The 12,268-nt window shown below is 34.0% G+C and overlaps 1 protein-coding gene and 1 pseudogene across 1 annotated transcript; both read right to left on the bottom strand.

Moving 5' to 3' along the window:
- Positions 1–1,267: 1,267 nt before the first annotated feature.
- Positions 1,268–2,212, bottom strand: LOC110290006 (olfactory receptor 10AG1-like). Its single transcript, XM_021156464.1, has one exon. The coding sequence runs from the start codon at positions 2,210–2,212 to the stop codon at positions 1,268–1,270; it is 945 nt and encodes a 314-aa protein (XP_021012123.1).
- Positions 2,213–9,906: 7,694 nt separating this feature from the next.
- LOC110290429 (olfactory receptor 10AG1-like) lies at positions 9,907–10,824 on the bottom strand (annotated as a pseudogene).
- Between the last annotated feature and the right edge of the window lie 1,444 nt (positions 10,825–12,268).

Here is a 12,268-nt window from a genome sequence, read left to right on the forward strand (position 1 = left end):
AAAATTTTTAAGATGGTTTTATTCTTTATTTTATGTCAGTTGTTTTCACCAACTTTATACATTTACAGAATATACTGTGATCATATTATGTATGTTAGCCACACTTATTCCTCCCACACCTACTAACAGTTTTCTTCCTCCCAGTTCCTTAACCACTACATTAAATTTCACTGCTTGTGTGCATATGCATAACATCTCATTAACTGATCAGGCACAATTTTGCAGTGGCAATACAAGTGCAGTGAAAAACATAACCTCATCTAAAACAAGTTGCAACTTTGGAAATCTAGTATAAGATTGAAATGTATGGATAAGTTAAATGGTGTTCAGTTTCCTCAGAAATATCACTCCAAAAGATTAATAAATTTAGTATCTCTATTCAGAATTAAAATAATGATAGCACATATATGCAGACAAAATATAGCTCTTTGGATTTCAGTGAATCCTAAAAGTACTCATAAACTTGGATTTACATTTAAATTCATAGAAGTCATTTTTGTAAACATGAGGAAAATAAATATATAATTGAATTGTACTGTTATAGAGGAGCAACAATAACAGATTCTAATAGTAAGTTAGGATTACGATAATAAAGAAGAAGAATATGTGAAAAATATAGAATATGTTTTTAGTGCTGTGTCATACCACAAAATCATTGCATTCTAATTAGAAGAATGGATTGAAATCTGTTTTCTCCTTAGTATTATTTTGGAATTATCCCCTAGGAGGGGGAACAAAATCACTTAGATAAAAAAAAAACTCAAATAGGAACTGAGCCTATCCAACTTAGAATTTTTTTTCAGAATTTTTTTACAGGAACCAGAGAGACTCACTGATAATTAAATCATCACTGTTGACTTATTCAAAAAGCATATATTATTCTGTTTCTACTGGTAGTTACTCCTTTATATACTTCAGAATTATACAAGACTGTCAGGAAATATAGATATGAATATCTGGAGAAATAATGATCTATTGATTTTAAGATGTGGAAATCGATTTTTGAATTGTACCCATATAGTTTAAACAAATTTTGAATTATTAAGATTTTATTTTTAAAAAATAATTACTGTTTTTCCATAATGGTACATTGAAGATCATTATCTTCCTAATAGGTCTAAACGGAAGATACTATTTGAGAAATTTGAAGGGAAATACATTCTAAAATGGAAGAGATTGTCTTCTCTATATGGGAATAAAACATTTCAAAATAAGTTACTTACCAGTAGCTAAGGTAAATAAGAATGTTCTAAGTGTACATATGGCCCTATTTTTTTAGTATTACCTTTCTCAGTGCAGCAATCACTTCCTTGTTCCTAAGGCTGTATATTAAGGGATTGAACATGGGAGTCACAATGGTGTAGAACAGAGACAGGAGTTTGTCAGTTCCAGGAGAATGCATGGACTTTGGTCTCAAATAAGTAACTGTAGCAGATCCATAAAACAACAGTACTACCAGCAGGTGGGAAGAACATGTGGAGAAGGCTTTTCCCCGACCTTTGGATGTTGGCAACCTCAGGATGGTGGTAATTATTTTGCTGTAGGATATAAGCACCAATATGAAGGGGAATGCAGCCACCGCCATAACGACCACATAGACAGATAATTCATGCACTGAAGTGTTCCCACAAGCCAGCTTGAGAATTGGTGGTATGTCACAGAAGAAGTGGTTGATTTTGTAAGAATTACAAAAACTCATAGAGAATATCTGACAAGTTTGTCCTATCTGGACTGGGATGCCTCCAAGCCAGGAGACTACTGCCAGGTGTGTGCACTTTGTTGGGCTCATGACCAGAGGATAGTGCAGAGGGTTGCATATGGCCACATAGCGGTCATAGGACATCACAGCCAGCAGCAAACATTCAGTAGTTCCAAAAACAAGGAAGAAGCACAGTTGTGTAGCACAGGACATCAGTGAAATGTTTCGGTTCTGCATCCCAATGTTGAACAGAATCCTTGGGACAGTGACTGATACATAACAGATTTCCAGAGAAGAAAAATTTGCCAGAAAAAAATACATTGGTTTCTGTAATGTTTGGTCCATACTGATTATTATGATTATGAGGAAATTTCCAATCAAGATAATAATATAAACTACAGAAAACACTGCAAATAGAAACCCTTGGAGGTTGGGCAGGTCAGAAAATCCTATGAGCACAAACTGCATCACTGTGGAATCATTGTTTATGGACTCTAGCTCTTCATGATTCATCTGTGGAAAATATTAAATCACAAATATACACCACTTTTGCTTTTAGTCTATGTGCTTTTTGTATGCATTTCTGAAAGTACACATTTTAGATTTTTTTCTTTGTAATAATGAAAACTTTAAATTCCATTGCTTTAAAACTATAATTATATATTTTCTTAGTTAATAAATCACCATAATAATTTGGTCTTTAAAGCATCTGAGATACATTTTTTGGATTTACTTTGGAGATATATATTATTTTATATTGTATAATTGGTTTGTACTTCCAAACTCTGAAACTATTTCCTATAGTTTTGCTGTTGTGGTTCCAATGTGTTTTCTATGTTTTTGTACTGTGCAACTTTGTACTTTTAGTACTAAAATATAAAATTAAGCTATCAGATGGCATAAAATATTACTCATTTCAAAACTGAGTTTTCCACCCTTTGTAAGATAAGGAAATCAGAATATATAAATTGTGTTTAGTTTTCACTTTGGGGAGTGAGTATCTGGATTGTCTTAATTTATCTTCTCATCCTTCTATTAGCAAATACTTTCTACTCAGTGTTACCAGTGTGTGTGTGTACATATATGTATTCATCCTTATTTTACTTTTCATTTTCTTAACTCTTAATATTTATGAAAATCTTGTCACTATAATTAATGTTAACACAATATAATGTTTTGTGGAAATAATATATTAAAATCCTAGACAAAATATAAATATGTCAAAGTGCCTATTTCATATGAAGACACCCCACAAAACAAGCAAATATTTTAAGTGAAGTTATGCCAACACAATTTGCACATTAAACACATCATATATATTTGTCTTTGTGCATGCTCCTATGATGTTTAAGGAAACAGATATGGATGTAATTCATTTGATCTTACCCAAAAGTCCCAGAAGCAATTATGTAATTCATTTATAAGTAGTATATCATGTATTTTTTGGTATGAACAACCATGTGTTCCTATTATGCCATAAATAATAGGAAACAAAAGTAAGTTGCTCACTATAAGAAGGAGAAACCCCATTACCATTTGTTAACACTTGTAACTCTGGACAATGATAAAGGAACATATTTCAAAACATGTTAAACAGTTTAATTTGGTTTTGAAAATAATCTAAGTTTTCTAAAAATCCTAGATTTATATTGTAATTTTAATTAGAAAATTATGGCACGTATTTTAAAAATTCTGTGATGTGTTCTTACAGTGAAAAATGGCAGAGGCTAGGAGACTGGGAGTCATGCAGAAATGATGCTAGGATCACAATGGAAATAAAACTGTGGCTGTCTTAAAAAAAAAAATCTCCCCCTCAATTAGAGAGCAGACACTTACATTTATATTGTGTTACTGTCAAAAATATTTGAAAATGCTTTTTATTAACATAGTTATCATATGGAAAATATGCATAGTTGTGAGGTCCACTTATCCTGATTGAGAATTACTCAATGAGTCAAATCTGACTTCTGTGACAGTAAAGCTCATACAGTTTTAGTTTATCAGAAAAAAAGCAAAGAAGCATAAGCAAAGCATTAAGTATATGTCCTCGGGAAATATGATAACTGAGTTGCTAGGATATCTACAATCTAATAAGTAGTGATGCTACTAAGAAGTAGTTTCAAGTTCAGATTTGCTATCTCGATACTGCTGTTTAACTGGAAAACTATTCCACACTTACAGATTCATCTAAATCACAAGGAAAATACTTACACGGGAAAACTAGATGAAAAACAATGGAAGCCTTTTAATGCAAGCCAGATAGAATGTAATTTGCTTAATAATGTCCTTCCTATAACAGTTATATAAAAGTAGGCTTTGTGAACATCCTACGTATAGACATGACATAGGTAAAATATTTGAATATCTCCCATATAGATAATTTCTTAAATATGTTTTCAGATTTAAATGAAGGCATTGGTGATGATGGGGTAATCTTTACTACATAGGATTATTTTACAATTGAGGACCTTCTATTTCTCCCATGTGATTACTTAGTCATTATATCCAGAAATATATAAAGTCTACCATAATCAGTTCTTGAAGTTTAAGCAGTAAAGAGTTATTTAATTCTTTGTTGTTGAATTATGTTTTATTTTATTAATACAGTGTATACTTGCACAAATAAACTTTTATTTAACAAAATCATTTCACATTTATCTATTTGATTTAACGTCATTATACTACTTACCATTATTGCTTGAACCAAAAATAAAAAATATATAATTTTCAGCTTATGTAGTTTATTTGGATCAGTAGCCTACTCTATCTCAGATGTCCCAGATTATAAACCAAATATATTTCTTAAGTACTAAGTGTTGCTACCCTAGGGATCAACACTTTCCATGTAACATTCTAAGATATTAATTCTGCTTGTCACTCAAAGAGATGTATACAGCAACTAAAATAATATGCAGATAGGTTAATTTTAAGAAATTAATTAATGTGTATAATGTGTTTTGATCAAATTCACTCTGAATTTCCTCTTTTCTGATTTTTCCCATCCCTACAACCACTGTGTTCACTTTCAACACCCAATACTACATCTTCTCCCCAACTCAAGTTGGTTCCATATGTACATATTTAGGTATATAAAACACATAATGGGTACAGAAAATCATTATGTACCACATCCATATATATATATATATATATATATATATATATATATATATTCCATCAAATGCTGATAGCATCTCAGTCAAATTGGATTGAGGCTTCATGGAGCCCTCCCAGTTCCATACTAATATTTATGTTGGCTTTATACTCTGCAAGTCTTATGCATACTATCTTAGTTGTTATGAGTTCAAAATATGGCAGTCCTGTTATGTCCAAAAATTTGGATCAGATGTCAGCTTGTTCTAGCTCTTTCAGTCTTTCAGCTCCTTCTTCCACAAGGCTCCCTTAACCTTGAGAAGAGAATGTGTGATATAGATAACTCATTTAGTATCAATTACTATACATTCTTTTATTTAATGCATGTTGCTATCAATGTGAGTTTGTATTAATTAGCATCTAATACAAAAATGAGTTCCTGAGATGATTGTTGAGAGATGTACCATTCTATCTGATTTTACTGAAATCATTATTGCAGTCATTATTACAGTCATTTAGTATTATAACACTTGAAAACATCAACATATTATGACTTCACACGATTTATAAATGGTGACAATTCACCCATACATTAGTATGAAAAGAATTTTTTCTTTATCATTGAATAGAGTCTAGGATTTTTTAGGGAGATATGTGATCTGCAACCAGAGTTTTTCTTCTCCATGATTTGTGACCCAGTCAGGTCTCGATATTCCTCATATTACAAAGTTGGGGAAGAGTAGTGAGGTGTATTTACAGTGCCAATTATTCCTTTTAAATGTGCAAACATGAAAAAGCATGCATAATATCTATACCTAATTTCTTCTGTAGAATATAGTCCCCAAACCAAATAGAGCCCACCTCCAGCAGGAAGATAGGACTTCAAGTTAGGAATGGAGTTGCCATGACACAGTCATACCTGTGACCCATAATTGTTCCTGTCTGAAAGAACTACAGGGATGGAAATAGAGAGGAGCCTAAGGACAAAAAGCTCCAGCAACAGGCCCAAAGTGAGGTCCAGCTCAAGGGGAGGTCCCAAGGCCTGACACAATTACTGAGGCTATGGAGCGCTTCCAAAAAGGGACCTATTATAACTGCCCTGGAAAAGACCCAACAAGCAACTGAGTCAGATGCAGACATTTACACCCAACCAATGAACAGAAGCACCTGACACCTGTTGAATTAGGGAAGGCTGAAAGAAGCTGAGAAGAGTGACTAGGTAGGAGGAACAGCAGTCTTAATTTTTCTGGACCTCCGAGATCTTTCAAACACTGGACCACCAAACAGACAGCATACACTAGCTATTACGAGACCCCAAACACATATTCAGTAGAGCACTTCCTGGTCTGTGCTATTCCGAGATGATTCATCTAACCCTCATGAGACTGGAGGCCCTAGAGACTTTAGAGATCAGATGGGGTTAGGGATGTGGCCATCCACATAGAGACAGGGTGGGGTGTGGAGGGGGTATGAGAAAAGGAGCAGTTGGATGGTGGATAAGGGGGGATGGAACATGGAGTGTAAAGTATGAATTTAAAATAAAAAGAGTTTAAAAATAGAACAATTTATTGCTCAATCCTCGGGAGACAGAGAAGACAATTTTCTGCTGTTAACATCACTTGGTTTTTCATATTTAAAGTTCCAAAAATTGTCTATTCCACTTACATAATTAGTGATCAGGCCAAATCTGCTAGAATGATAGTTTTACACTTTGTAATTATTATGTATTACAGAATGTATACACATAATATTTATGTACACATAACCATATAGAACACAGGTGAGTTACACAAAGGATCAGGATGCAGGCTATGGAATATTTTATGTAAGTAAAGTACTAAGTTGTAGATACAGAGACAGATAGCCATTCTATATACACATTGAATGTTCTCAATATACAAACGTTTTAGATTACTTCAATTTTGAATTTTATCATTTGTGACTTATTTTCCCTTAGGTGTGGCCATATATATGTAATATATATATATAATTACACTAATTGGAGTTATACAGATGTCAGTGTTTAACAATGAGTCATATTTTATACAGTTTTCCCCAAATATATCATTTTATTTTCATGTTGTTCTTTAACCACTAGATTTAATTCAGTCTGCATAGCCATAGGGGGTCATAAACTGAACAGACACAACTTAGCAATGTTATCACCAGCATAGAAAAAGGCAAAACCTCCTCTAAAACAAGTAGTTATTTGAAAATCTGTTAAGGAGATAGATGATAATGTAGGGGTATGCTGATTGAGGTTCAATCTCCTCATGAAAATCAGTTCAAAGCAGAATAACTTTTAGTGTTCTTAGTAAGGGTTAAAATTAAGAAAGCCTGTCTGTGATGACACACCCTAACTCTTTGGACTTAAGTAAGCCTTGAAATTACTCATACATTTGAGTTCACATTTAAATTCAGTGAAATAATTTTTATAAAAATGAGGGGGCAGAACAACATATATTTGAATTGGAGTTTTATAATGAGCAACAACATCAACAGAATATTACAGTAAAGTAATCTAGGGTTACAGTAAAAATAAGAAAAACATGTAAAAATTATTGAGGATGTTTGTAGTACTCTGTGATACCACAAAGTCATTGCAATCTAATTAAGGGAAAGAATATATCTCAGCTTTCCCTTTAGTAGTTTTTTGAAATTTTATCTCAGGCAATTTGACTCACTTATATATCTCAAATAGGAAATGAGCATTCCCCTGTAGTGGTGCATATAAAGTTTGCTAGACCAAGGGGCCTCTCTTCCCAATGATGGCCGAATAGGCCATCTTCTGCTACATATGAAGCTAGAGAGTTCTGGGGGTAATGATCAGTTAATATTGTTGTTCCACTTGTAGGGTTGCAGACCCCTTCAGCTCTTATGTACTTTCTCTAGCTCCTATATTGGCAACCCTGTGTTCCATCCTATAGATGACTGTGAGCATCCCATTCTGTATTTGCCAGGCACTGGCAAAGCCTCACAGGAGATAGCTATATCAGGGTCCCTTCAGCAAAATCTTGCTGGCGTATGCAATAGTGTCTGCGTTTGGTGGCTGATTATGGGATGAACCCCAGGGTGGGGCAGTCTCTGCATGGTCCATTCTTTGTCTTAGCTCCAAACTTTGTCTCTGCAACTCCTTCCATAGATTCAGGATTCTTGGGAGGAATGAAATGTCCACGCTTTGGTATTCCTTCTTCATTTTCTTTTGTTTTGGATGTTGTATCTTGGGTAGTCTAGGTTTCTGGGCTAATATTCACTTATCAATGAATGCATATCAAGCGACTTTTGTGATTGGGTTACCTCACTCAGAATGATATCCTCCAAATACATCCATTTGCCCGAGAATTTCATAAATTCATTATTTTTAATAGTTGAGTAGTACTCCATTGTGTAAATGTATCACATTTTCTGTATCCATTCCTCTGTTTAGGGACATCTGGATTATTTCCAGCTTCTGGCTATTATAAATAGGGCTGCTATGAACACAATGGAACATGTGTCCTTATTAACAATTTGAACATTTTCTGGGTATATGCCCAGGAGGGATATTGATGGATCTAGCGGTAGTACTATGTCCAGTTTTCTGAGGAACCACCAGAGTGATTTCCAAGGTGGTTTTACAAGCTTACAATCCCACCAGCAATGAAGGAGTGTTCCTCTTTCTCCACATCCTCACCAGCATCTGATGTCACCTGAATTTTTGATCATAGCCATTCTGAATGGTGTGAGGTGGAATCTCAGGGTTGTTTTGATTTGCATTTCCCTGATGATTAAGGATGTTGAACATTTTTTCAAGTGCTTCTCAGCCCTTTGGTATTCCTCTGTTGTGAATTCTTTGTTTAGCTCTGTGCCCCTTTTTAAAATGGGGTTATTAGAATTTCTGGAGTTAAGCTTCTTGAGCTCTTTGTATATATTGGATATTAGTCCTCTACCAGATGTAGGATTGGTAAAAATTCTTTCCCAATCTGGTGGGCGCCTTTTTGTCTTATTGACAGTATCTTTTGTCCTACAGAAGCTTTGCAATTTTATGTGGTCCCATTTGTCGAGGCTTGATCTTACAGCACAGGCCATTGCTCTTCTGTTTAGGAATTTTTCCCCTGTGCCCATATCTTCGAGGATTTTCCCCACTTTCTCCTCTATAAATTTCAGTGTCTCTGGGTTTATGTGGAGTTCTTTGATCCACTTAGACTTGAGCTTTGTACAAGGAGATAAGAATGGATCAATTCTCATTCTTCTACATGATAACTGTCAGTTGTGCCAGCACCATCTGTTGAAAATGCTGTCTTTTTTTCCACTGGATCGTCTTAGCTCCCTTGTCAAAGATCAAGTGACCATAGGTGTGTGGGTTCATTTGTGGGTCTTCAATTCTATTCCATTGATCTACTTGTCTGTCACTGAACCAGTACCATGCAGTTTTTTTTTTTTTTTTTTTTTTTATCAAAATTGTTCTGTAGTACAGCTTGAGGTCAGGCATGGTGATTCCCCCAGAGGTTCCTTTATTTTTGAGAATAGTTTTTGCTATCCTAGGTTTTTTGTTATTCTAGATGAATTTGCAAATTACCCTTTCTAACTCAGTGAAGAATTGAGTTGGAATTTTGATGGTGATTGCATTGAATCTGTAGATTGCTTCCAGGAGGATAGCGATTTAGATTTTTCAGCATTTTTATTAGGGTCCAGAAAAACTCATTGATAAGCCATTCATTACTTTTTGTCTTATTCAATAAGCATTTATTATTATATTTTTATTGGTAGTTATTGCTTCTATATTTGAGAATCACAGAAGATAGTCACAAAATAATATGAAGACTAGGGTAAATAATTATCTATTAACCTTAAGATATTTACATTGAATTTAAATTCTACCCATATGTTTAAAAGACAATAGAGATTATTAAAATTTTCTTCTTAAAGATAAATATGATTTTCAAAGATGATTCATTGAAGGTGGTTGATCTTTCTGAACACAGGCTAAACAGAATAAAATGCACAAAAGATTTAAATTATTACAAAATAAAAAATGATTGTCTTTTCAATATGGGAATAAAATATTTCATAATAAGTGAGATATCAGTACATTAGGAAAATAATAAACTTATATTCCTAAACATGGCCCTATTTTAGAGTATTAACTTCCTGAGTGCAGCAGTCATCTCCTTGTTCCTTAGGCTGTATATTACAGGATTTAACATAGGAATCACAACTGCATAGAACAGAGAGAACAGTTTGTCAGTTCTAGAGGAACACAAGGATGTTGGTCTCTAGTAACTGTCGCAGATCCATAAAACAACAGTACCACCAGTAGGGGGAATAACATGTGGAGAAGGCTCTTGCCCAACCTTTGGCGGTTGGCAACCTCAGGATGGTGGCAATGATTTTGCTGGTGGATGTAAGCAACAGTATAAAGGGGAGAGCAACCACCACTGAAACAACCACAAAGACAGGCAGTTCATGCACTGAAATGTCCCCACATGCAGCTTGAGTATTGGTGGTATGTCACAGAAGAAGTGGTCTATTTGATTAGAATTACAAAAATTCATAGAGAATATTTGATACGTTTGTACTATCTGTACTGGGATGCCTCCAAACCATGAGATTGCAGCCAGTTGTTTGCAAATTTTTGGGTTCATAACCAGAGGATAGTGCAGAGGGTTACATATGGACATGTAGCAGTCATAGTACATCCCAGTCAACAGAAAACATTCAGTACTTCCAAAAATAAGGAAGAAGCACAGTTTTATGGCACAGGGCATCAAAGAAATAGTTCGGTACTGCATCTCAATGTGGAACAGAGTCCTTGGGAGAGTAACTGATACATAACAGATTTCTAGAGAGGAAAAATATGCCAGAAATAAATAAATGGATTTCTGTAATGCCGGTTCCATACAGGTTACAAGTATTATGAGGAAATTTCAAATTAGGATAATAATATAAACTACAAAAAACAATGCATATAGAAATCCTTGGAGGTTGGGCAGGTCAGAAAATCCTAAGAGCACAAACTGCATCACTGTGGAAACATTGTCTATGGACTCAAGTTCTTCTTTTTCACCTGTGAAAAATATTAAATCACAAATATACATCACTGCTGTTTCTAGTCTATCAAGTTTTATGCGTGCTTTCTGAGAGCACATATTTTAGTTTTTTTTTAATAATGAAGTTTAAATTCCATTGCATTCAACGTATAATTAAACATATTTTCATAATTCATAAATGACCACATAGAATTTTCAGCTTCTGAGATATATTTTATTATGGATTTACATGGGAAATATACCTTATTTTCAATTGTATAACTCATTTGTCCTTTACAATTTTGAAAAGCTTGCCTATGGTTTTGCTGTGGTGTCACCAGGAGGTTTTATAGGGCTGTGTTCTGTGGAATCCTGTAATCTGAACACTAAAAATTAAAATGAATCTACAAAATATCACAACATATTATTCAGTTCTAAACGGAGTTTTCTTTCCTGTGTTTGTTATATGAATCAGCAACAATGCATTGTGCTTAGACTTTAATTTAGGGTATGATAAACTTTTTTGTATTAAATAATTTACTTTTTCATGAATCCTGCTACCCAGCTCTTATTTTTTTTTTTCCATTCAGTCTTACTAGACTCTCCCTTTCACTTCCTCCCTCCCTCCTTCCCTTCCCCCTCCCATTCTTTCTCAACCCTCCACTCCCTCGCCCCTCCTTTCCCTCCCCCTCTCATTCTTTATGTGTATATGCACACATACCTTTTTTTTGTCTTTTGCTTTCTTAACTGTAAATATTGATTAAAGGATTTGAATTGTCTCTATCCTTTTGTGTGACACATAGAATATTGCTTTGCAAAATAATTCACTAAATTACTAGATAAAGTACTAAAACATCAAAGTGACATATTTAATATGAAGTTTCCTCCCCAAACAAACAATTATTTGTGGCTGAACTTCTGACACACATCATTTGTATATTAAGTACATCATACATACATCATATATTTGCTTGAATGCATGCTCAGATAACAATTGGAATTTTGGGTATATATGTAGTACATTATAACTACTGTAGTTTTTGGTATGAGCTGTCTTGTGTTCAGAATATGTTGTGACTAATAAGAGAATGAAAATAAGTAGCAAAACATAAGAAAAGAAAAGAAGTAGCTTAGTATAAGGAGGACAGAGACCTCATCATCATTTGTTAACACCTGTAATATTAAGTAAGTCTGGACAATGAAAAAGGAAATTATTTCAAAACATTTTAAACTTAAATTTAATTTGGATTGAAAATATTCTAGAAAACAATGAATTACTGAAAATATTTTTTAAATCCTGTAATTATACTATAATTTAATTAGAAAATTATAGTACATATTTTAAAATCTCTGTAGTGTACCCTCACAGTAGTGACAGTAGAAAATGGCAGAAGCTAGGTGACTGGGAGTCATGTAGAGGTGAAGCTAGTATGACAATATAAATGAAACTATGGTTGTCTTAGACAAA

Source organism: Mus caroli, unplaced genomic scaffold (genome assembly GCF_978045245.1).
Source record: "Mus caroli unplaced genomic scaffold, Mus_caroli_1 scaffold_2, whole genome shotgun sequence".
Lineage (NCBI taxonomy): Eukaryota > Metazoa > Chordata > Mammalia > Rodentia > Muridae > Mus > Mus caroli.

What these genes read in the sequence shown, in the direction of transcription:
- LOC110290006 (XM_021156464.1), bottom strand. Translation starts at nt 2,212, where the DNA reads ATGAATCATGAAGAGCTAGAGTCCATAAACAATGATTCCACAGTGATG.